The following is a 25,902-nucleotide window of genomic DNA, read 5'->3' on the forward strand; positions in this document are numbered from 1 at the left end:
AGGGTTTTTATGGAAGGGACATCCTGCGTGACACTGCACTGCCACTCCTAGATGGGCCCGGTGTTTGTGTCGGCCACTAGGGTCGCTTATCTTACTCACACAGCTACCTCATTGCGCCTCTTTTTTTCTTTGCGTCATGTGCTGTTTGGGGAGGGTTTTTTGGAAGGGACATCCTGCGTGACACTGCAGTGCCACTCCTAGATGGGCCCGGTGTTTGTGTCGGCCACTAGGGTCGCTTATCTTACTCACACAGCGACCTCGGTGCAAATTTTAGGACTAAAAATAATATTGTGAGGTGTGAGGTATTCAGAATAGACTGAAAATGAGTGGAAATTATGGTTTTTGAGGTTAATAATACTTTGGGATCAAAATGACCCCCAAATTCTATGATTTAAGCTGTTTTTTAGGGTTTTTTGAAAAAAACACCCGAATCCAAAACACACCCGAATCCGACAAAAAAAATTCGGTGAGGTTTTGCCAAACCGCGGTCGAACCCAAAACACGGCCGCGGAACCGAACCCAAAACCAAAACACAAAACCCGAAAAATTTCCGGCGCTCATCTCTACTCGTGATGCTGTCCTTTGCCTTGCCACTCCCAGAAAACGGGGACAACACGCCCCTGTTTCTGGCAAAGCTGTTCGTCCAGTACCTCCCCCCGAAGTTCACATTACTGCAATGCGATCACTGGACCCATTCTGCACATGCACAGAATAGGTCCTGCACGTGTGCAGTTTCTTGATTATCGAGAAACTGTGCTTTGGATCGCTGAGGTGATCCATCCTGAATGAGGGCCAATGAACACTAAGTGCACCTATGTTTTGGAGCTCAATTGCAGCCAGCTTTCTAGAAGACCTCTCTGATGCTGTTTTTTTTTTTTAACTTGATTGAGTGAACAACGTTTAAACATCATACCTGGAAGCGTCATTGTGCGTCTATGATGGAACTGCTATTGTGGAGAGACACAACAGGCTATTGCACTGGATGTCTATGGTGTCATCTATGTATAGTAAGCTTACTATGTGAGTGTGTATCGTTTTACCAGCGGCCGATATCCCGGCGGTCAGCATCCCAACGCCGGGATCCTGGCCACAGAATGCTGACAGGGTGGTGATCTGCGGTCGCCAGGGGTTCTGGGAATAGTGCCTGTTGATCGGAATGCCGACCGTCAGGATTGTGAAGGGGCGGGATGTAGGGGGAGGTAATGATACCTGATTCAGCTGTTCTAGTATTATCCTAGCCCAGCTAAAAGTAACACTTTCTTCACATCAAGGACAACAGATGAATAGAGAACCTACTGTATACTTTGATCAATGGCTCTTCAGCTCAAACTTTATTAAGGAAACCGGACATTAGGAGCTCTGCCTACAGCAGTTAATTACTATTCACAGAGTCGGACCTAACCAATATGATGCCCTAGGCAAGATTTTGGCTGGTGCCCCCTAGCACCGCCGCTAGTTCTGCCTCTGACCTTGCACCCCTTTTCCCAGCACCATCACCCCTCACCCACAGCAGTCCTCATTTTGGTGTTCCTACCCCTTACAGTATATTTGAAATAGGAACAGTGTGTGCATTCAGCACACAGCTCAAAAAGGGGTGTGTTTTTGCTGGGAAGGGGCGTGGCCACATAATAGTACCCCCCAATTCAAATTACGCCACACAGTAGTGCAAATTTTTTCACATTATATCATGCGATAGTGTCCCTAATTCACATTACCTCACACAGTAGTACCACTTTACCTTATATACGTTACTCCTCTCATTAGTGCCCCTTTTCACATTACACCACACCATATTGCTCTTTATTCACATTAGACCACACAGTAGTGCCCTTTTTATATGTTACGTCACACAGTAGAGCACCTTTTACACATAATGCCACACACTAGTAATGCATTTATGCACACAATACTAAACAGTAAGGCCCCTTACACATATGACACACATTATTAATGTCCTTATAAACATAATGCACCTTGCAGATTATGCCGACCTTTATTAATGCCCTTATACACATAATGCCCCTTACACATATGCCGCAAATTATTAATGCCCTTATACACATTATGACACACATAATGTCCCTTACACATTTGCCACACCTTATTACTGCCCTTATACACATAATTACACACATATGTCCCTTTCACATATGCCTCACATTATTAATGTATTTATACACATGACACACATAATGCCCCATACACATATGCCAAACACTGTTGCACAACAAACCCACCTGCACACAGCACTCACACGGCCGCTAACACTGTGACCTCTGCCTCTGCTTGGATACAGATGTGTCCTCATACATCTTGTCTCAATACGCCATGCAACAGGAGATGCCTGGCATGTGTCAGCTGGCAGCTCTGCTAACGTTGGGTGCCTGTTTTTGCTGAAAATGCATCTTATTTGCATTGCTATGTGGCTAGGATGCACAAGCAGCTTCTGCTGTGACTGTATCTGTATATGAAATGCTAAGTTACAGTGATTTCCAGAATACACTGTAATGTAGCATTTCGCATGCAGATATAGCCACAGTCACACACAGAATAGCTGAACCTGCTTGTGCACCCTAGGCATTTGCCTAGTTTGCCTATGCCTAGGACCGGCTCTGACTATTCACTGTCTCATCTTCTGTGTTTACTTTCGTGTCTTCATCATATATTGAGACACTTTAATAACGACCTACGCAATGTGCATTTGATTGCTTTTTAGAGTTCTTTAGCGCTGTTATAAAAATAATTTTCACGTGCAGTTTCAATTAGACTGTTCCTCTTTTGGCCCCAATTATCAGAATACTGTAGTTGGAAATTATGAAATATTATTTCGGCAAGGGGAGAGACATTCTACCAAATTATGCAAGTATCTCCCCTTGTGTTACTCTTTTTGTATAACAGGAAGAAGATGTTTTGATAACATTGGTGGAAAATCCCTATTTCTAAATCTAGCAAAATCACTTTATTTTAAGTTACGGAATTAGTTTTCCATAAAGTTCTCTCTTTTTTTTCCTGCCAATACCTTGCTACCATCTGCTAACCAACGCTTCTGTCAGTTAAAAATAATGAGTCATCACATATGTTGAATATAGAATATAGGAGCGATCATCCCCAGAAGACTGATTTACAGCTACAGTTCTCCTTTTTTACTGTAAATAATGAGCATGCAAGATTTATAGAAGAGGAGAGAGTTCAGAAGCAGAGCGCTTTGAAATGTCACTGTGTTTTTCATGTTATCATCTGATTAAGTTCTACAATGTCTGATACAGAGGGCATTTACTATGTTCTAAACATATGCAGACAATATACTGTGCGAGCACACACTGTCTGTCTGTCTAGCTATGTGTTGTACAAAATGCCGACATTCAGAATGTTGACATGGATGCTATGTTGACATGGTAATAATGCTAGCACACTCAGCTTGTCGAAAGTCAACATGTCAGTGTGTCGGCTGTCAACAAATCAACATAGCGTTTTTACAGTATTTAATCCCTAAACCTTCGGCGGGATGTACTAAAGGAAAAATGCGGTAAAACCCCTGAAAACGGGGGTTTTACCGCATTTTCAAATGTACTAAGACCCTACCGCCGCGTTTTCGCCGTCCAGGGTATCGCCATCTCTGGATGGCGATACCCTATAGAAGCCTATGGGCTTCTTATCGCCAACCGCCGCAACCCCCCGCCTCGGCCACCCCCGCCACAGATGTCCCCCCCCCCGGCATACCTTCCTTCAGGCTGCCCTGGTACCGGAAGGTAATCTCCTCCTCCCCTTAGCAACGCAGCCGGAGGTCCTTCCGGCTGCAGGGGGGAGGCACCGGGGGCAGCCTGCTGCTGATTCCCTGCATGCAGGTATTGTGGAGACCCCTTGAGGTGACGGAGACCCCCCGCAGACCACCTCACAGGTATCGCGGGGGGCCTCCGACAACGCATTGCGATATTGATCGCATATGTTAGTACATATGCGATCTACATCGCTGCGATAAGCGGCGAGGGGCGGCGATGTATCTTAATACATCCCACCCGAAGTATCAACATTGTGAATGTCAACATTCACAATGTCTACATACTGACCACGTTGACATTATGCCCGTGGTAACATTGAGAATGTGGACATTTTCACTGCAAACATTTTCAACTGCACTGCTTGCACACTCCTAGTAACAGCCATGCTAACGCATTTTCACAATTGTTCCAATCTCCTGTCTGGACCTTACTCGCTCCTTTTTAGTCAGCTGGGCTCTCTTTTTACTAGAGTCCTCCCTATATTTTACTTTCACAACGGAATTTATAGTGTTTACCTTGTAAATATGTCCCTGTTTTACAGTATATCCACTTCACCCACTGTCTGACACTGCAGAGCACAGTGGTGAACCAATAATAATGTTACACTAGGCTGCCTGTTTTTTCGAGACAGTAGAATTGTAGGACTTGTTTTGGTGCTGTGTGTACTATGCAAATAAGAAAAAAAGGATGCAGGTGCACTATGCAAACATAACTACTCAATATTGAAATATATATTACAATTAAATATTCTCTAAAAGGTTGTTAGCATAAATTTGGCCAAAGACATGGGCCTTCCCACCAGTGTCTAGGTCACCTCTTTGTCGGGCAAGTCCAACAAAGAGGTGACCTGGACATTGGTTGGAAGGCCCATATCTTTGGCCAAATTTATCCTAACAACCTCTTATAGGATATTTAATGGTAATAGATATATATTTCAATATTGAGTAGTAGTGTTTGCATAGTACACCTGCATCCTTTTTTTTTTCTTTCGTACTATAAATCTCAGCAAGGTAGCACCTCTCATTACGGGTGGTCTTCAGTTTGCGGGCGGCCGGGCTCCCGACGACCAGCATACCGGCGCCGGAATCCCGATCGCAGGCATACCGACAGCTTTTCTACCTCTTGGGTGTCCACAAATCCCCTGGAGGGAGGACTGTGCCCGCAGTGCGACGAGCGCAGCGAGCCCGCAAGGGGCTCATTTGCGCTCGCCCAGCTGTCGGTATGCCGGCGGTCGGGATTCCGGCATTGGTATGCTGGCCGCCGGGTGCCCGACCGCCGGCATAACATACTACACCCCTCATTAAAAGCAGCTAGGGTGTGTAGTCTAGAGCCCCTACCCCTATATATACTACGCAACTATTCAGGATGGGAAAGTTAAAAAATATACAAGTAAATTTGACTACTTTAATCTTGTATGTGTATTTCAGCTACTTATTTTCACTTGCCTGATTCTCACTGTTAGTTGCCAGTGTTCATACAAGCATCTTTACCTCATCGTTTTAATCTCTCAACACATAAAGGTAGCGTAATCTGTAAATATTTGCCTGGAGGCCAGTATATACGAGAGCTGCAGGTTAATTCAGCGGGGAGGTGAGATGAAGTTGTTGTGGAATTTCTGCAAATCAAGTTTAGCAGCAGCAAAGATACAAAGATTTGATTTTGAGATTTGAGATTTTGTAGTGCACTGTGTAAATGAATGTTTTTATGAAATTTATTTGTAGTGTTGCTGGGGTAGGGCTGGAGGGGTTGGGTATAATTGTCGACATACATAATGTTGACATGTAAATGTGAACATGGTTGTAATGTTGACATGCTGGGCATGTCAAAATTGTCCATACTGACATGCATCATGTTGACACTAATGAAATGTTGACATGATGATAAAAGGTTCCTGGTGGTCCAGTGGTGAAACACCTTATTCTTCCGGTCGGGTGGCTTCAGTGGTGTCTTCTGGGTTTGATGGTTAGCTGACAATGAGTTCCAACTGATTTTGCAGCAGTTTTGGCGTTGAGTAACGCTAACCCTAATTCTAACCCTCCACTCTCCCAGCCTCGTCCTAAATCCCACTGCCTATCTCTAACTGTTGGCATTCTGAGACTGTTGGCATTTCACATGTCGACATTTCAGATGTTGACATTGTGAACCTGTGAACATTCTACAGATGCTGACATGTTCCACTTTGACACTTCAACAATGTAGACATCATTACTGTCGCCATTGTGGTATCGACATTATGATTGATGACATCATTGTAAGTGGAGCATCCACCCATAAGAGAATATTGACGCCCACCGGAGCCATCGCAAAGTCCTCAGCAACAACAGACACATATGCAGCATCGACGCAGAAACGAGGAACATTGACTCCTCTACTGATTCTATGGTCATGCAGATTGGCCGCAGAAGTAGCGATGCTGGCGCCATGTCTCTCTACCTACATCTGAAGGCAGAACCCCCCCCCCCCTGAAAATAGCCACTCCCCGTTACATCCCCAAATGGTCCCTTCCTGTCAATCACTCTGCATTTACATCCTTACTGCAAGCGGCATCACAAAGGTACCTTGGCACGTGTGCAGTGCGATCTCAGCGCACGCAGTCTATCGATAATCGCTCAGTTGCGTTAATATCGGCATTGCGTAAAAATCAGAAACAGGCTCAGAGTAGAATAAGAAGACTTGCACAACAGCATAACATCAAGTAATACGTATAACCCGACATTCATACAGTTGACTGTATCTTAGTATAAGTCAACAGGAACTGCAGATCTTATACTGAGACAATAAAGGCCTAATTCAAGGTTGATTGCAAAACAACATTTTCCTCTAATGGGCAACACCATGTGCACTGCAGGTGTGGCAGATATAACATGTGCAGATAGAATTAGATTTGGGTGGGTTATATTGTTGCTGTGCAGGGTAAATACTGTCTGCTTTATTTTTATACTGCAATTTAGATAACAGTTTGAACACACCCCACCCAAATCTAACTCTCTCTGCACATGTTACATCTGCCCCATCTGCAGTGCACATGGTGTTGCTCATTAGAGGAAAATGTTGTTTTGCAATCAACCTTGAATTAGGCCCTAAATGCCAAATTAAGATGAATTTAGCTGAGACTCTGTACTGCATTAAACATTGCACTGTACAATACTGACTTATTCTGCAGGTAGTCTATTCTATTTATGAAAAAGGAAAACCCCTTGCAACCTAGTCCATTCATTGGAACGTGCCTGACAGTGCCCAAATACATTTTTCTTAAATTTCCCAATAAAAATAACAAAAATGCAACAATAAATATTGTCTACTACACATGTGTTCATGGCTGTGGATTTTAAAAATTAATAGGGTTAGATTGTTTCAGTCCAGCTGTTAATTCAAATAGCTGATTTATTTATAATACTGCAGATAACACTGTTTGTGTTACATACTGTATATGCTTCTAACACTAGGCTCACACTGCAGTATTGCAAAGCATGAAATTGCTTCTAATCGCACATACATGACCTGTTATGATTACATTACCTTAAACTAATCTTTTACCGTGCCTTATAAAGGGAATAATACACCCTTTATTGTTCAGGATTTTTCATAACCATCAAGGAGTTCCGTGACTATGAATAGCTGCCGTGGGCAACCAGACATACCTCACGGGACACATGGCCTCAAAATTCCACTACATGCCAATCAGACCTGGCACTTCTTCCAAAAGAGACACATGTTTGAGACACCCATTTAACACAACACTCTACATGTCACCAGAATACAAGAAGGCCTCAGATTCTGCCTGTACTCCAAAAAAATCTAACACACCACCTTTCATCATTCCATTCTGCAAGAGGAGGAGGCAGGGCCATTTCTTGGGGCAGGCGAGCAGTGCAACCGCACTGGGCGCCCGCCGCGGCACTAACTGTGGCTCCCTGATTCTCCCTCCTATTTCTCCCCGAGTAACCCGCTCGGGGGGCGGAGTTTCACAGAATGACGCGGTTGCATCGTTACGTCACGACGCAGCCCCGTCACTCCGCGAATTTCCCCCTCCCCGAGCGGAGTACAGAGGGGGATCCAAGTTAGGAAGAGGGAAAGGCCGGCGCGAGGAGCGACTGGTGAGGCGGGCCGAAGAGCGGTAATCGCCTCTGTAAGTGTTCTCTCTCTCTTTCAATGTGTAAAATGCGGACACTTGCCGTAATGTGTGAAATGGGGACTCTTGCCTGCCATAGTGTGGGGATTTAATGTATTAAGGGCATTGCGGTGTGTGGCATAATATGGTGCAGGGGGTATTACTGTGTAGGGCTTAATATGGTAGAATTTTTTTTTCCTGTGGTGGTCGTGATCTGTTGGAGCAGGGTCAAAAACTGGATTGTGAGGTAGTCTTTTCAGACGAGGCCATGCCTATTTAAATGAGGCCACACCCATTTAGATGAGGCCATGCCCCCTTGCCGGGTGCGCACGCAAGTTTTTGTTTTTTTATCTAGGTGTGTGTGGGGGGGGGGGCGCATTTTTAAATTTCGCACTGGGAGCCAAATTGGCTAGAAACAGCCCTGGGAGGAGGCAGAGCACATGGTAGGGATGGCTAACGAACATTGATGGTTAGTAAATATCGATGGCATGACACCAATAGTAAATAAGACTGCCAGTTGCCAGGTATGTGCATGCTCAATGTGAGGACATCGACAGATCATCCGCCAATGGTTTCCTCCCAATTGTTAAAAACAACCAACCATCAATGGCTATCCCTAACCCTTGGGGGATTTTACACTGTACTCCTTCCTCCTCCTCTGACTGGTTGTGCTGCATGACCTATCTGAGTTACAGTATGCGGAGGTGGTCACATGATGTGAAAGCAAACTGCTCCCAATCAGCCGTATTCTCTATTACACACCCAGACTGGGAGCAGCTGACCGGAAGCTGCAGATGAAAGGTCACGACTTCCTGTTGCCAATCAGTGGTATTTATAATAAAGATTATAGACTTTGAAGTGAAGCCTAATATCTAATTTATTTTACATTGATGCAAAACAAGGTGTGTATATATGAGATGATCATTATATCAATGTGACTTGTACTTAAAACAAAGGATTTACTTTTAAGTATTTTACATATACAGTATTCATATTATTTGTGCACAGTATGTTAACAATATTTAATTACACCGTTTACTTCCCATCCCGCATCTTTTTGTAGACTCAGCATGTGTAAGAAGAATTAGTGCTCTAAGTTTTGTGAGTGAATACATTTGACCCGTGAACGCTCAATCTTGGCTTATGCAATAACACAAAAAAACTCATGTGTATGAGCTGCACATTCTGTTTAGAACTAGTTGGCAAGACTCCTTCATCTATCAATCGGAACGGAAGCCCTTTGTGAGGCTGTATGAATGATATAGTGTCCGTCCAGTCATATCAATCTAACTGTAAGTGCCAGACTGCCCAAACCACCAAACCAGGTGACGGCCAAAAGCAGAAAAAAATCTCATATACAGTACCGTTTAAAGCAGAAAATAATTGTAATAAAAACAGTGCTACTAAACACTAAACTATCCCAGACATGTCAAGATCTGTACTGTATAATGGAAAATAATGCAGTCTAATGTACATTTGTTATGAGAAGATACTGGACAGTAATTGAAAGTGTATACTAGGTGAAATAAAAGACCACTGTACCAAGATAGCTATAGAGCACTATATATCTATATTGTAAACAACTATGGATTAAGGTCCTGATGCAGAGAGGGCTGGTGACACAGCGGCTCTCTCGACAGAAATATGCAAATGCTAATCTCACCCTTCCCTTTGTGTCTCATCATGCGGAGAGACACCCACTTCCAAGCTCCGTGGTCTGTGCAGTTGCGATGGATATTGTACACATTCCAACATCAAAGCAACACTAGTTGCACCATCGACATTTGTGGTAGCCTAGTGTCTACTCTAGCCACTCTCCTCACATCCAACTAAATATGGCCTCTCAAGCAGTGGACTTGGGATTGTGAACGCAGCAGATACGCCCATAACTTGCCCATGAAATGGCCCGTTTGCGCTCACTTTAGGTGATCTCTAAGTCTTCACCCTGAAACACAAAAGGATGGCAAACCCCTTCTTAAGTGTTAGCCATGCCATATGCACTTATGAATGAGGAGAGGACCCCTGTGCAGGCTCCATATGGGCCCCCTCCTCTCTACAGTGCAGTAGACTCTGGCATTGTGACCATTTGTCAGTGTTACCGGGGAGTGGTTGGAAAAACGTAGACGGGACATGGCCCTTTTTGGGCGTGTATCTGGTGTCAACTGTGAAATTGTATGCGCTAAAACATGGTGTCTGCGTCGCTACTGCTGTGTCCAGTCTGCATAGCCACAGGGATGTAGTTATGTGACATTCGGGATCCCGCTTGCTTTTAAAGCCCGACAGTTGGCATGCCGACTGACAGGGACTATTGCCACTCGTGGGTGTCCACAACACCCATAGAATGGAAATAGAACCTCGCCCCCCGCTGGCAATCTAAAACTTTGGATCCCAGCGTCGGTATGGGGACCGGTGGGATCCCAAGCACCGGTCACACAAACCCTACTTTAGCCACAGGACTTCCCTTAACCTTATTGTTCCTCATTTTTGCATATAGGCTGAGAATGTGGACACAATTGTGAATGAGTTTGCCAAAGCTCCGGGAGGCGTCTCTTTTCAGGGTGGCAGCACTTGCTGACATTAGCAGTTACGTAGCCTATAAGATTGCAATTGTAATTGCATTTGCATATAAACATGAATTAGGCCCCAAGTACTCTTACATTATTTTTGCAAACACAGAATCATTACTGTAATAAAAAAAATAAAAAAAATTTGATGCCTAAAAAATCCTGACAAGTCACTAATTACTGGAAGATTTTTGTTTCCGTTAAAAAATAAATACACTTTACAGAAACACCAAACATCGTACTGATTTCCTAAATGTCAATTAGCATTTTTAAATATTTTCTTTTGCAAATCAAAATGATGTTTTCATTGGTCCTTCTGAGCCCAATATAATTTGTTGGATTATTTAAATTTTTGCATATGGTGAAGGAACACTGACCTGGGGCTATATAACTAACTCCAAAAAAGCCATGTTTTTTGGCCACCAAGTAATGAGGCAAAGAGCCATTTGGAAGTGTTATCAAAGTGTTGCTCTAGCGTACATCGCTCAGCGTAGTTGTCTCATATTTCTGGACTTGTTTTGTTAGGGCATTTAATTGATGATTGTATCAATGGTTTAAATAAACTTCATCATTCACACCATTGCATTTGTATCAAGTCTAAATTGTATTGACTGAAATCATTGCAAAATATTCTGACGGAATAGGCAGTAAATATGTATATATGCATATTTCTTACTATTTATATGACCTACTGTATAACGTTTTACCAGAGGCATGATCATAAAATTTTTGGGGGAGCTGTCTTTAAGTTTCCTATTGTTGTTTGGTCTACAGAGCCAGATAAATGTTTGTGGGGCCCCAGGGTGACTAATTTGCCGGAGCACCTTCTGTTAACATTGTCAATAAAATATGCTGGCGGTGTTATTAAAAAGTATAATGTGTAATTACTGACAGCACCACAAAAGTGCTAGACACTCTCTAGTGTGTTCACATTATCCCACACAGAAGCCCCTGTTCACATATTGCCACAGTACCGCTATGCTGGTGATGTAGCTATATGTGTGAGATTTTGGGGTGGGGGGGTTACTGCCGGGCCAAGGCTTGTTGGACACATTATCCACCCTGCGGGGTACAAATAACAAATGTATAGTATTTTTTCTTTTTTTTTGAGGGGGCGTGGCCGTGTCTCCCAGATTTGGCCACTCCCCTGGGGTTTCTTTTCGGCCCTGTGTTTGCGCACCTGTAACAGGGGTCGCGGCGCATGTCACAGGAGACACGGACACTGCTCATGGGGGCATGCTGTGAGTCAGGGGGGCATTTTTTATAGACAACCCCATCGGGTGAGGGGGCAGGTAAAATAGAGAGCCAGAAGCTGCGATACAGCTGCGATACAGGTGGGCAAAATAGAGAGTCAGAAGCTGTGCTACGTGCAGCCATCCGAGCTCTCTGTGTGGTCAGATTGGCCCAAGAGGCCATTCTGGCCTTTGCCAGAAGAGCCAGATGGTCAGTCCAGCCCTGCCCCCCCCCCCCCAATACCCTCAAGAGCATTATTTCCTAGAGATATTTTACTAGCAAGGTGCTCTTCTAAAGAAACCCCAAAGTCTCCAAACCTTGTCTCCAAGCCATTGTTCCTGGCTTGTACAAGTCAAATGAAGGCACTCACCATGTTACAAGAGCATACTGAAATGTTAATAGACAAGTCCTCATACAGGTCAATGTTTCAGCCACGAAGGGTCTTTGTCAAGACAAATCACATGTATTCAGTGGTGGGATTCAAATAAATTAGCAACAGGTTCTATGTCCTAATGACCATTTTAAGTATACCAAATGATATACCGAAAGGTAGTTTAATAATTCATGCATTTAATACTCAAATAAGAACAATAAAAGAGGTACACAAAACTAGATGAAAAGAGGGACTACATACATACCCCCAGCCAGTCTGCCTGTCCCAGGACAGGGCCTGCACTTGACTCCTCAATGCAGCTGCACGCTGGTGGTGGGTGGTGGTGGGTGAGTGACCGCTCTGCTCCCAAAAATGGCGCCTGATAGGAACGGGCATTCCGGAACCAGTGGCGGAGCCCTCTATCACCCCTGATTACCCTGAGCTGCCACCTGCACACCCGCCCGCCAGCACAGACCGCAAAAGGGCCGAGCATCTCTGTGTAGCACTGCAGAGTACCTCTGCGCCCGGCCCACCCTCTATCAGCGTCTTGACATGCTTACTGTGCATGTCAGGACTCAGGACACTAGGGAGAGGAGGAGTAAGCAGGCCAGGGCCAGGCGCGGAGGAACTCTGCAGTGGAACACAAAAAGAGATGCTAGGCCCTGTTGCGGTCGCCGGTCTGTGCTGGCAGGCGGGTGTGCATACGGCAGCTCAGGCTATGACAGAGGGCTCCGCCACTGGTTCCGGAACGCCGTTCAGAGCGGCGTTCTGGCGCAAATATAGCCCTGGCGGCGCTCATTAGCAAATGGTTCGCAGAACCATACCTAACATAAGGTATCGGTTCTGCGGAACTGGTGCGAACCGGCTGAATCCCACCACTGCATATATTATAGATCTGCACACACTGACAAAAAGAAAAGTTTTTTTCCAAGTATTGTATTTTTGTTCAATTATTTTATATATAAATATTGAAGTGTATGGCTTGCCCTGTGTGAACATAACTTCTCCGAAAGATAAAACAAAAGTGGAAGAACACAATAATGAAAGTGTGATCATTATTTTTATAATGTTAAAAACGCTATATACATCAATTTAAAATATTCTAAGTATATCACCAGGCCACCAGTTTTGGGAACCCTGCCTCATAGACTGCTGATTCCATTTAGCTTCCACTTGATGCAAACATGTTACTTCTGGGTTTGTGCTCAACTTGGTTATCTCCTAATTAAATCATATATAGGCAATACGCATTAATTATTCCCTCTAAGTGCCATATCTAATAGAATTAAATATTTTTTATAATGCCATGACTAGAATGACTATATAACACTGTATATACTTATATATATTTTAAATATTTCTATCAGAAAACACGCACCATTTTCTAAAGTATTATAGAAGCTGCTTAGAGACACAATCTGCAAATTTCATGGTGTAGTAGGTCCCAAAACTCAACAACACAGAGAGGAGATTTAGACCACAGCTGCCTACTTAGCCTAGGCTTGAAGTACCATATAATAAAGGAGGATGACGTCTTGGATAAAGGAGAAGTCAAAGAGCTTGTTAATTGCATAACAACAAAGTTCTGGATAGGTTAATTCACAAAATTAATATTTATTTGTGGTCTTTTGGGTGGATTTCACAATATCTGCTATATTCTTGTTTGCACAGTATATAGGAGATATTTCTTGCTTTGTGCACAAGAGTGTTTGCAGGAACCTTCTCCATAGTGTTCTATTCCAGTGTCAGATTCCGGGATCCTAAACATATAGCATCCTAGTGACTGCACATTGATAGATTGCATAAAAAAGAAAAACAGAATCCAAGTCGCTGCACATAGTGCCCATATGGAATGTTAGTTTTTGGGGCATTATAGGAAATTTTGTTAAGTGGGTCCCTCAGGATGATCCATCTGTACAACCAAGAATATAGCAGATGTTGTGACATCCACGCAGACTAACACAAATAAAGATGGTGATGTTATACTAGTAATTAGAGGTTGTCCATTGACCATAAAACTTCTGTGCAACACTTAACTGCATTGATTTCTTTATTATACTAGTAAATGACCCTTAGTGCAATATGATGATAAATTTCAAGATGATGATTTTCATTTAGAGAATCTCACTGAATGATCACACACTTATCTTTTGGTGTCCACATTTTCTCAATCTTGTCTCTGAACTTAGTTCCAGCAATGGAGAGGAGCCATATATCTCATCATACTCTGCCAGGAACATGAAGGACCACCAGCTGGCTCTCTCCTAAAGATGCTCTCTGTAGTCCTTGAGATAAGTAACTTTAAATTTGAGAAAAATATCCCCTAAATCAGGCTTGCCAATGAGATTTACTAAGCTGGCAGTATAGGATAATGAATTTTAGATGTTTCAAATGGACTAACAAGTATAAACGGAGCCATATCAGATTGTGCTTTGCTGCTTAGCAAAATGAGAATATTCTAAGCGAGTAACATAATAATATTTAAATTAATACTAAAATAAACTTTTTTTTTAAACTCGCTCTCTTTAATGTTTCTTTTTCCATCATCTTCCCATCTCACATAGAATTACTTTTAAATTACTTCCCTCAGTCATAGATTACCTAATATTCATCAGATTATAATTACCTTTTTGCTACCTGTGTTGATTCCCAGTATTTATCCTTATCTCACTCTTGCATCTTTTTAATTAAAGCAGATTTTCTGTGCATGTTAATTTACAGATGGAAACATAACAATTATTTATGCCATACCTGATTAAATCATGATCCTGTGAACAGGACAATGAAACTTTTGTTATTCACTGTTCCAATTTCTCCAAAGTTCCAAACACTACCTTTTTCTAGCGCTATTCCATGTCATCCTCATTTATCTTAAGCATTGCACACTACCTATTTCACTATCAAAGCTTGAAGTTGCCTCAATCGGTTCCCTAACTATGGAGTCTTGCAATAATGTACAAAATCCAGAAAAACATGACAGATTTTCCCAGCTAATGCCCCTGTTGAAGTCTTCATTAATTGATGTCAGTGAAACATTTTAAAGGTGTTGCTTCTGTTGAGCTCTTTAATTAGGTTTGATTCCTACCAGGGAAAGGGAAAGGGGGGACATGATAGAAACTTTCAAATATATCAAGGGTTTTAACAAAGTCCAGGAGGGAAACATTCTCCAAATGAAGAGAAGCAAAAGGACACGAGGACATGCACTGAGACTGGAGGGGGGGGGGGGGGTTCAGGGGAAATTTGCGGAAAAATTATTTCACAGAAAGGGTAGTGGACAAGTGGAATAGCCTCCCATCAGAGGTGGTAGAGGCTAAGACAGTAGAGCAATTTAAACATGCATGGGATAGACATAAGGATATCCTTACAAAGAAATAAGGATCAAATAAGGTTAGAGATAAAAAAAAATAAAAAAAAATAAAAAAAAAAGGGGCAGACTAGATGGGCCAAGTGGTTCTTATCTGCCGACAAATTCTATGTTTCTATGTTTCTATGTTACCAGGCCCTTTATGTGTATAGTGTCAGATTACTAGTGGAGCAGCCAGGGTGGTTGACCAGGGGTCACCACACATGGGGAGCATTCACATGGACATAACTAGGGTGGTGCCACCACTGTCAGCACCTGCCTTACCCCAATAGAATGAGAAAAGACGTCCCATCAGCAGAACTTTGTTGGTGCTCTGAAAAGAAGACTGAGGTACTGTACGCAGTGAGTGACCCATTGGGGAGGAAGTCCTCACCTCTCAGCACCAACGTTGTCACACACTCATGAAGGATTACCATGCCCTGCTGAGGAAGCCTAACCATATCATAAAAAGTAGAGAAGACTTGTCACTTACCCCCTTCTAGTAGCTAAGTGACTACTACTTCTCTAACTCAAAACATGTTAAACAAGACATTTGTGTCATGAAGAACCAAAGTGGTGAACGGGCATTTTTATTCATAAAAGAGCAGACATACATGATTTTTAAAAGCAAGGAATACATCACCTTGATAAGCAAGGGCCCAACCCTATTACTTTTGGTATGCAACACCTTCTCATCCCCCATCCTTAAAGTGGAGAACACATTGAATTACACACCATTAAATTAGCTGCTGGGTTTCTTTGACACACATATCGCTGCCTGCCCACATACTGTAGGAAGCTTATAGCTCATGTGCTAGACTCTGCAAATGAGGACTGAACCATACAGTACTTCACTCTGTGAAATAACTTGGTACTACATTCAGTGGTATACCGCGTACCAATGCAGTGTGTTATCTAGGAAATGAAAATATTTCTTGTATTAGAACCTACGCATTATGCAGTAAGTGATTCTGTAGAACTACTATACGGTAATAACACATTGTAATATTGATCTCTATTACCCACTGTAGTTTCCTTCCACTTCATACATACTGTAATGGTGAATGTCACTTTCATTAGCTCATATATAATATGAAGCCAGACGCCAGTGTATGGTCGCAGGGAGTGGTGGTAGGTCAGGGTTATGTCAGTAGGTGAGGTATGGTATGATTGTATGATGTGTGTGAGGGGTATTTCTGTGGGCGAGGAAGTCAGGAGTGGTGGTGAGTTAGAGAGTATAGTGGGTGAGGTAGGTGACAGGGAGTGGTGGTGGGTAAGGGGTCAGTCAGTGTCGGATTAAGGTTTCAGTTAGCCCCAGGCACTTAAGACAGGGGACCCTATTCCTCCGGCCCATTCTGTCTTGTCAGCATTACCCCACTCATCATCCATCCCACTTCCACTCTTCATCTGTCCTACACCACATGTGTCGTACAGCCCACCCCCACCGGACTGCACAGTGCAGGGTTGAGGAGGCATGACAGCATTTGTCGTTCAGCCTGCCCCTACTAAGGAATTGCACAATACAGCAGCGTGCTCTGGCTGGGGGTGGGGGTGGTTTAAGAGAGGGGGCCTGAGGATCCCCTGTACTTCCACCCTTAATCCACCTATGTAAGGGGTATTTCAGTGGGTGATGTATCGTGTCAGGGAGGAATGAATGCTCAGTGTTGGAGGAATAATGTATTGGAAAAGCGAAAGATGATATTACTGTTGAGCCCAATGTGATGATAAAATATTTTCATTTTTGTCAACACAATAATACATATACTGTAGCAGCGCAAAGGTTTGTCTATACACTGCTTTTGGAATAAATACTTGCTGTTATGGATTACATATGTGTTGCTGGGATTACTTACACATTTTGTATAAAATTGTTAGTATATCATATTGCTATTTTATCTGTATGGGTCTTCACAAGTTGGATAGCATTGGGCACAGATGTACCTTAATCTGACCCTGAATGGAGTTTGTATGTTCTCCTCATGTTTGCTTGGGTCTTTAGTTTTCTACCACTGAACAAACTATACTGATAGTTTAACCTGGTGCTGCCCCTAGTAAATGCAGTAGGGAATTTAGATTGCAAGCAATACTGCAGCAAGGACTGATGTGAATTATTCAATATTATGTGTACAATGCTGCCCAATATGTGGTATGCCATTAGATTCCTGTCGGTCGGTATTCCGGCGGTTAAAATCCCAATGCCGAAATCCTGACAGCCATTGAAATGCCAACAGTCCTCACCGCCGACCAAAATCCCCACTTGGGTAGTGGTCCACACCACCACCCGAGGGGGAATAGAACCTTGTGGCGACCTTTGGGCCCGAAGCAAGGCGGGCGCAACGAGCCTGCAAGGGGACACGCGGCGCTCGTGGTCGGGTTTCCAGCTGTCGGGATTCAAGTGTCGAGATTTTTGACCATCAGGATCCCGTCAGTCAGGAAAACATACTGATCCCCAATATGGTGGCAGAGTACACTGAAGTACACATGTGAGCCACCCACTCTTGTAATAGCAGACGAGCATCCCAAGAGGTACATACTACATAGTGATAAGCATGTGCCTCTAGGAGTGTGGTCAGAGTTACAACGTGTTGGTGAATGTCACCACTGAGGATGTGGCTAAGTGATGAGGTATGGGAGCAACACAGGAGTATAAGTAGACATCGGCACTTGTTTGCACTTAAACCATGTTATGCACAAAAACACTAGGCAGCTTTGTTTTAATGTTAACTTCTATCAGCTCCAAATATGTCTGTACATTTTAAAGGTACCACACCCAACTCCCTGCAGAGTAACTTTGTTTTAAAGTACATTGTGAAACTTTTGAGCTGGATTTGCTATAGATCAAAACACATACTGTAGTGGTAAATGTAATAACATGTGACTTGTAGGCATTGGTGAGTTCCCAGGCCAGTCTGTCTTATGTTTTAAAGGGACAATCATTCAAAATGGGAAAACTTGGTTGGTTTTCCTTTTCAAACGATTGCCCTTTTAAAACATAGTTACATAGTTAGTGAGGTTGAAAAGAGGCAAAATGTCCATCAGGTTCAACCTGTATTCTGTGTTAAGACGTTCATATTATAATAATGCACCTGCTGAAGTAATGGTTTATTACCAATTGACAACTATGATTGTTACCACTCCCAGATGTCAACACTATGTTAAATGCTATAACCCTGGATACTTTTTCCAGTTAAAAATTTGCTAGTCCATTCTTAAATGCTTTTACAGAGTCTGCCGTTATTCCCTACTCTCGCAGGGAGTTCCAAATCTTTATTGCCCTTACCGTGAAGAACCCTTTCCTACGTTGTGTACAGAATTTTCTCTTCTCTAGCCTCAGCGAGTGCCTACGTGTACTATACAGAGTTCTTTTAATAAACAAATCCCCTGCTAACTCCTTGTAATGACCCTTTACATACAGTACAGGTTGAGTATCCCATATCCGGAATGCTCGGGACCAGGAGCAATCAGGATATGGGATTTTTCCGGATAACAGATTACCTGTTATCTTTATGGGTTTCGGGGATCCAGCGAGTCAGCAGGGGGGACCGCCGTGAGCCCAGCACGATGATGAGGGTCCCGGGGAACTGGCGCATCAGTGTGGAAGTCCGAGGGGTCAGCGGCGGGTACTGGGAGTCAGCGGCGGTGAGGGAATGGCTGCAAAGCCACTCCCCCACCTGTCTGTGATTGGCCGCAGACTCCAATGACGTCATGACGCCGGCCGCGTCATGACGTCACTACAGGACTGAAATATTCCGGTTTTCGGAATATTTCGGTTAACGGGTGTCCGGATAACGGATACCCGACCTGTATTTGAAGATATTAATAATGTCTACTCTTAGACGCCTCTTTTCTAGTGTATACATATTTAACCTAGTAAGCCTATCCTCGTACTCCAGTGTCTCTAACCCTTTAATCAATTTGGTAGCTCGCTTTTGAACTCTTCCTAGTTCTCCGATATCTTTTTTATAATATGGTGGCCAAAATTGAACACAATATTCAAGATGCAGATGTACCAATGATTTGTACAGTGACAGGATTACATCCTCGTCCCTTGTCTCAGTGCCCCGTTTTATGCACGTAAGCACTTTACTTGCCTTTTTTGCTGCATTTTGACATTGTGTACTGTTATTAAGCCTATTATCTATGAGCACGCCCAAATCTTTTTCCACCACAGTTACCCCTATATTTTCCCCATTAAGAGTGTAGGATGCATGTGTGTTTTTTGTCCCAAAATGCATAACTTTGCATTTTCCCATATTGAATCTCATTCCCCATTTAGATGCCCAACATCATGCAGACTTGCTGGAGGTTTGCAAAGGTCTGCAAGTCGCAGGCTAATACATTTACCTCATGGGCAGGATGTAATGATGTCCGAGTTTGCCAGAGGTGCAGGATGCCAGCCGATCTCATCCTTTTTTAAAGGGGTGGTCTTCAGTATGCCGAATGTCGGGATCCCGGCGCACAGTATACCGGCGCTGGAATCCCGACACCTGGCATACCCCACGACCCCCCTGGAGCAGCGTGGCGAGTGCATTGAGCCCGCAAGGGGCTCCTTTGCGCTCGCCACACTGTCGATATGCCGGCGGTCGGGCTCCCGGCATGCTGGTCGCCGGGAGCCCGGCCGCCGGCATACCATACTACACCCTTTTAAAGGGGTAATTATTACATACAAGGCAAAACCATGCCTTGTATGTGAATACCCCTTTAAAAAAACATCCAAGTTGAGCATCCCACACCTCTGGCAATCTCGGATGCCATAACATTCCGCCAGTAGTGTTTACTTATTTATTTCTGCACCCATTGTGGATTCCCGAAGTGAGAACGCAGACTACTTGCCGTTACATGATGATTTCCCACCCTGTGCCGCCCCCACCTGAAGAACATGTGACGCCACCATGTCCCACCCAGGAGATGGGGTCACTGGCACCAGAAAGAAGAGCACTGCCTGGATAAAATAGTTATCGCTGATACAATGTATTACCTTGGCTACACTGCAACTTCTGCAAGGTAATTACAGTAAGATTTAAAATGAGTTAAACCCGTTCTCCAATTAAGGTATGCATAAGACTATATCAGACATTTAAAACATTAATTTACACATTCAGAATAAAATTGATCGTTGTTTGATCAGATGAGAAAGATGATAATGCTAATGTCAAACTAATTAGAGGTTTTTCATTAGCTTAACAGCAAACATTGTATTTCCTAATTACCAAGTCTTTCCATTGATTTCTTTATTGGATTAAACTTTTTTTTTATTAAACACAAAATCTTATTGGCGAATGACAAACTTATACTGTATATAGGGTTCCATAATCTTTTTTTGAAAGCAGTTATAGAGAGATGCCATATGATGAAGCAGTTTATGATAGTGAGCGAGGAGATGATGGACCACTGGCTGATTCTGCCCTAGAAAAAAAAATCTCTGAGGTTCCTGAGATAAGTGACTTTAAATTTTAGGCAATAAAAAAAAAAAAGACATCGTAAAATCAGATATGGCAATGGGATTTACTAAGATGACAGTATATTTCAGAAGTTCCAAATGGACTCGTAAGTATTAAAGAGATCATATAAGATTTCACTTTGCTGCTTACAAAAATTAGAATATTCCAAGCAATGTAGAGAAACACATTTAAATGAATCGTTAGCTAAACCTATTTTCTCCTAGACATCCTCGCTTTAATGCTACCATTTCCAATGCCTTCCCACTTTAAGTAGTATTACTTTTAAAATAATTGCTCTCGACCATATGCCTATCACTCCTCATCAGAATTCTTTTTTCCATTTGCCACCTTCATTAAACCTAAAGGTAGTGTCAGACGAGAGCCATTTAGCTGGCTGAGAAATGCAGTTGATAATAGCTGTAAATTTTTGAGCGTATTTGCCATGACAAACTCAGCAGAAATTTCTCAGCATTTCTCAGCTCTGAACCTAATCTGAAAGGTTACACTTTAACTACTTCAGCCTGGCACAAAAGCCTGTGACACCCACGAAAGTGTGTATATTCATTTTTAATGGAACAGTATTTACTGTCAGCTATTCCTTTCCTAGCCCCAAGTGATGCAAACAGAATTTAAGTGATGTCAGACATATGCTTTGAGCATAAGAGCTCTCCCAGCAAAATGGCGCCAGCATTCCTAGCGTTTAACATGCAGGCGCAATGGCGGTAATGGGACAATTTCCTTTCTTGCCACACAAGAGCGATTACTCCAAGATGAGACTGCAACAGCAATTCCTATACATAATAAGTCAAAATGCCTCTTTCTGTTTCCTTGACATTCCGCTAAGGGCTCATTCAGACATCAGGTAGTATTTGGCACATATGTAGAGAGGAGGAGCACTGAAATCCAGATTATCCATTACACTGCCTACGGCCCAGGGGACGTTGAAAGGCCAGGATCACCATAAATAATTTTTATGTTTTTTTTTCTTTTTTGTTTAACAGACAGTCCACATATGAGCCCTAAAGGAGTCTGTTTAGATAATAATCATTATTTCAGAAGTATAAAAATATGACCTTCTTTCAGGCATAAATCTGTCCTAATTCCTCAAACATGTACATTATTTGGCAAAAGAGAAGAAGGAGAAGAAGAGAAGAAGAAGAAGAAGAAGAAGGAGGAGGATGAGGAGGAGAAGAAGAAGAAGAAGAAGAAGAAGAAGAAGAAGAAGAAGAAGAAGAAGAAGAAGAAGAAGAAGGAGAAGGAGGATACCTTATGCTAGTGTGACCACCAGCAATAAAAATAACAACATTGGAATAAAAACATCTAATCTACTACTGTAACTTTGCAATGGAGAATGAGCACTTGATTAATTATTAAATAGATCAGGCGTCAGTTTAGTTCGTAGTTTATATTAAATTGGAGAATTAAATTATGCATATATAACCAAAATCAAATCACACAGTTTTTCATGACATAACTGGAGTTCACAAAACAAAATCATAATAATGTTTTTATAGAATTTAACTGTGCACATTAAATCAATTTAGTATTTGATAAAGGAATAATTGCATTTTGGATTACACATTGTAAACACAGATGGAACGTGATTGTGGGGACGAACAGTACAATTAAGTTGGCTACGATTACACGTTACTAAAATGGACTATTCAATCTAAATACTATAATAGTGTGATGAATCTTGCTGTGTAATAGGCAGAAGATCATACAGTTTATCCAAAGGAATTGTGCACAACCTGTAAATGTATGATAAAGTAGCACTGCCGCAAGGCATGTGCCTACTTACAGTATCTACACCCCACTGCCCCCACACTTTCAGCATTAAGCATTTTGTTGCTATTGCAGGTGAAATGCGTCAGTACCACGGTCTGACTCATTAACAGAGTGCTATGAAATACAATATACAAATAATTTTCAAAGTTAGCCGGTAGTTAAGCCATTAACACACTGAGTTTGTAGTTAGAGATGAGAGAGATGAATAGAAATTGAAAGCAGTCCAATTTACAGCTTCTATGTGGCTTACATCTTCAACATCCTTTCCAATTCATGAAACATTTTATGAGTCTGAGTTTCACTTATTGTAAATTAACCAACCAACAAAAATATAAGAGCCGTAGCAATCAGCTTCTAGGTAGTACATGCTTAAAAACCTTATCGGTTGCTTTGGACACCTTCTCTATTTGTATCAAGTATCTTCTCCCTCTTAACAAGCGTAAAAAAGGACACGACCATTAAAACTGCCAAAAATGCGCACTTGTGTCTTAAAAGCTTGCAAATTTCACTAGGTTATGAAATAACCGTGTTTTCTGCAGTTTTCTGATATTATTTTCTAATTATCTTGATAGAGGCTAATTGACAGACATAATACTCCCAATAGTCCCGGATCACAGACCCTAGATGCAGTCAGTGTCGGATTGGGACATGAAGGGCCCACCGGAGTTATGTAGCGGTAGGGGCCCATGATTAAGAGTGTAGCTTGTTTTCCAGAGGGGGTGTATCCAGCTACCATATTGGTTTGCCTAGCCACCAGCGAGTGCATGGGCCATGCCCCTTGATAAATATATACATTAAATACTGCTAGTGCATGCATGACAATGTACCAGAGTAATACCAGAAATGCACATAGAAAATACACCATAGTCCTGTGTAGTATAATGTAACATATGTGTGACATATAATTCAAGTGCACAGTCTGGAACTTGATCCCTAGATGAGGAGGAGGGCCGCAAGCAGTAGGGCCAACCAGCGGTTTCCCCTGTACCCCTGTGGGCCAGTCCAACCCTGAATGCAGTGCAGGTTGTTGGAAAGTGAGCATCACATAGTATAGTGGTTCCCAAACTCGATCCTCAGGACCTCAAACACAGGTGTATTCATTACTCACTATCACATTTTAAAAGATCGACAGGTGGAGATACTTATTTCACTTGCCATTCTGTGAGGAGACCTGGAAAACATGAACTGTTTGGGGTTCTGAGGACCCACTTTGAGAACCTATGGCTTAGTGGATATGTAAGTGTAGCTGAAACTAGTTGAACAGGGATTCTTCCAAGTGGACATTGTTTCATGTTAAACCAATGTAGAGAACCGGAAAAAAAACCATTTTTATATGGTAGTGTCCCTTTAAGGCTGATTAAAAATAATTCATCTTATATTTAGATTTGAATTACAAACCCAGTAGCCATCTCTTCTCTCATCTCTACAGTTCACCGGGAATTTCTAGCAACCTAAGGCACAAGGTGTATGGTAGAACGGACATACCTTTGATGCTGGAGGCGGATGAGGCTGAGCGGGTTGTAATGGTAACAGAGGTTGTGACTGTTGCAGTGGTGTAAAGGGGGATGATTGAGGTTGTAAATAAAGTTTTGGGGATATCTGGTCAATGGGAAAACATAAAAAGAGACATGAAACATAAAGACAAAATCATATCATACAAAAAAAAATTATAACAATGGTTAACTTGGGTAATGTAGACACACATTAACAAAGACATGCTTAAAGCAAAGGGACTCAGAGACACTTGGTCGGTTTTATTTTTATATTAAATCACTCTCTTTTGTACATTTCACTTTTTAGGAGTTTAATATCCAAAGTGTAAAAATACTTGGCTTATTTAAATTACTGGGTACTGTACAGAGTACAAGTCGTAGCAATGGAGAGTGAGTTTAATTGACAAGAACCAAGCCTTCATCCGTGCCATTTACAATGGAATGTACAGCGGAGATCAAATGTGGATAAAACAACATGCTGGGTAGAAGTAGGAGACAAACAAGAAAATAACATGCTAAGAAGATGGAAATTATACATTAAAATGAATGTTTCACCTGCAATGCCTTCCTCAGGTTATATCAGTGAAAACTAAGAAGCAAGTTACTGCAGATTTTTTAGACAGTTCATTATGTTGTCATTCCCTGGCTGCAGCATGAGCGACATTCAAACTTTGGCTTTTCTGTTAATCTATGAATGTTACAGATCTGCAGTAGTGAGTTTATGGGGGAAGGTGGGTAGGGGGGTCTAGAGTATCTAATATTGACAATTTTGTATCAGATCTGGCAAATACTACATGACCATGAAGTCACTCAATTTTGTATTCTTGTGCAAGATTTGCAAATACTTTTTAGCAAGAAAATATTTTAACAATGCTAAATTTGTAGTCAATAATGAATTCAAAATTCCTGTTTCTAATACAAAATAACAACAGTAATAATAATAGTCATAATAATAATAATAATAATAATAATAATAATAATAGTAATAATAATAATGTTATGACAATATAATGATTCATATTATTATTATTATTATTATTATTATTATTATTATTATTATTATATATTGGGCTCAAACATAGTTAAAAAAAATTCATGTCTAACTTATTCAGTTTACAATGAGCAAGTTTATTGTCACCAAATTGAACAATTTTAGAACCCAGAGCATAAAATGTGTCTAGTATGCATCCAATGTATCATACTGTACTGTACCTGCTGGCTGCCCTGGTATCTCAGGGAGACTCCCTAACTAGTGGAGATCTCCCTAACTCTCTGAAGAGTTTAGCAATCTGTTTGAGGCCAGGCTTGGTGTGTGCCACTCAGTGATGATGTTATCACTTTCTGTCTACCAAGTAGGAAACACCGGGGAGAAGAATAAGGAGGATGTGTGAGACAAGAAAATAGCCACTGCTTTCCGGGAAACTGAAGGCTACATGAGTGGCTGTGTGCCTAAGGATGTGTGTTACATTATGGTGGACAAATTCCATGAACCTGGTGGAAGAGAGTTACGGGGTGTCATTGAAGATGCTAAAAATAAAATTATGCAGCATACTTTGAATACACAGTCACACCATTGGTAATATATCTACGCTTGTGTGTTCATGGGCTAAAGAGACAATTTTATGACACACATCTTAGATGGTGCTGTACACGCCATCTTTTTAGCGCCATGTACATACATATGAGTAAGTCTTTCCAATTTTCCATGAAATGCGTTTTAAAAAGTAGACAATAATGGTATATATATCCCATAACACACTAACAATAAATATATAAA

General features: G+C 42.0%; 1 protein-coding gene across 2 annotated transcripts in view; it reads right to left on the reverse strand.

Annotated features, from left to right (window-relative positions):
• CADM2 (cell adhesion molecule 2) overlaps positions 1 to 25,902 on the reverse strand; it is a 336,165-nt gene that overhangs the window by 88,828 nt on the left and 221,435 nt on the right. Inside the window, exon 6 of one of the 2 annotated variants that reach the window (XM_063956307.1) lies at positions 24,118 to 24,231. The exons of the other annotated variant lie outside the window; for it this stretch is intronic. Coding sequence (XP_063812377.1) covers positions 24,118 to 24,231 — 114 coding nt within the window. The remainder of the gene's footprint in view (positions 1 to 24,117; positions 24,232 to 25,902) is intronic. 2 annotated transcript variants of the gene reach the window in all.

Source organism: Pseudophryne corroboree, chromosome 2, assembly GCF_028390025.1.
Source record: "Pseudophryne corroboree isolate aPseCor3 chromosome 2, aPseCor3.hap2, whole genome shotgun sequence".
Classification (NCBI taxonomy): Eukaryota; Metazoa; Chordata; class Amphibia; order Anura; family Myobatrachidae; genus Pseudophryne; species Pseudophryne corroboree.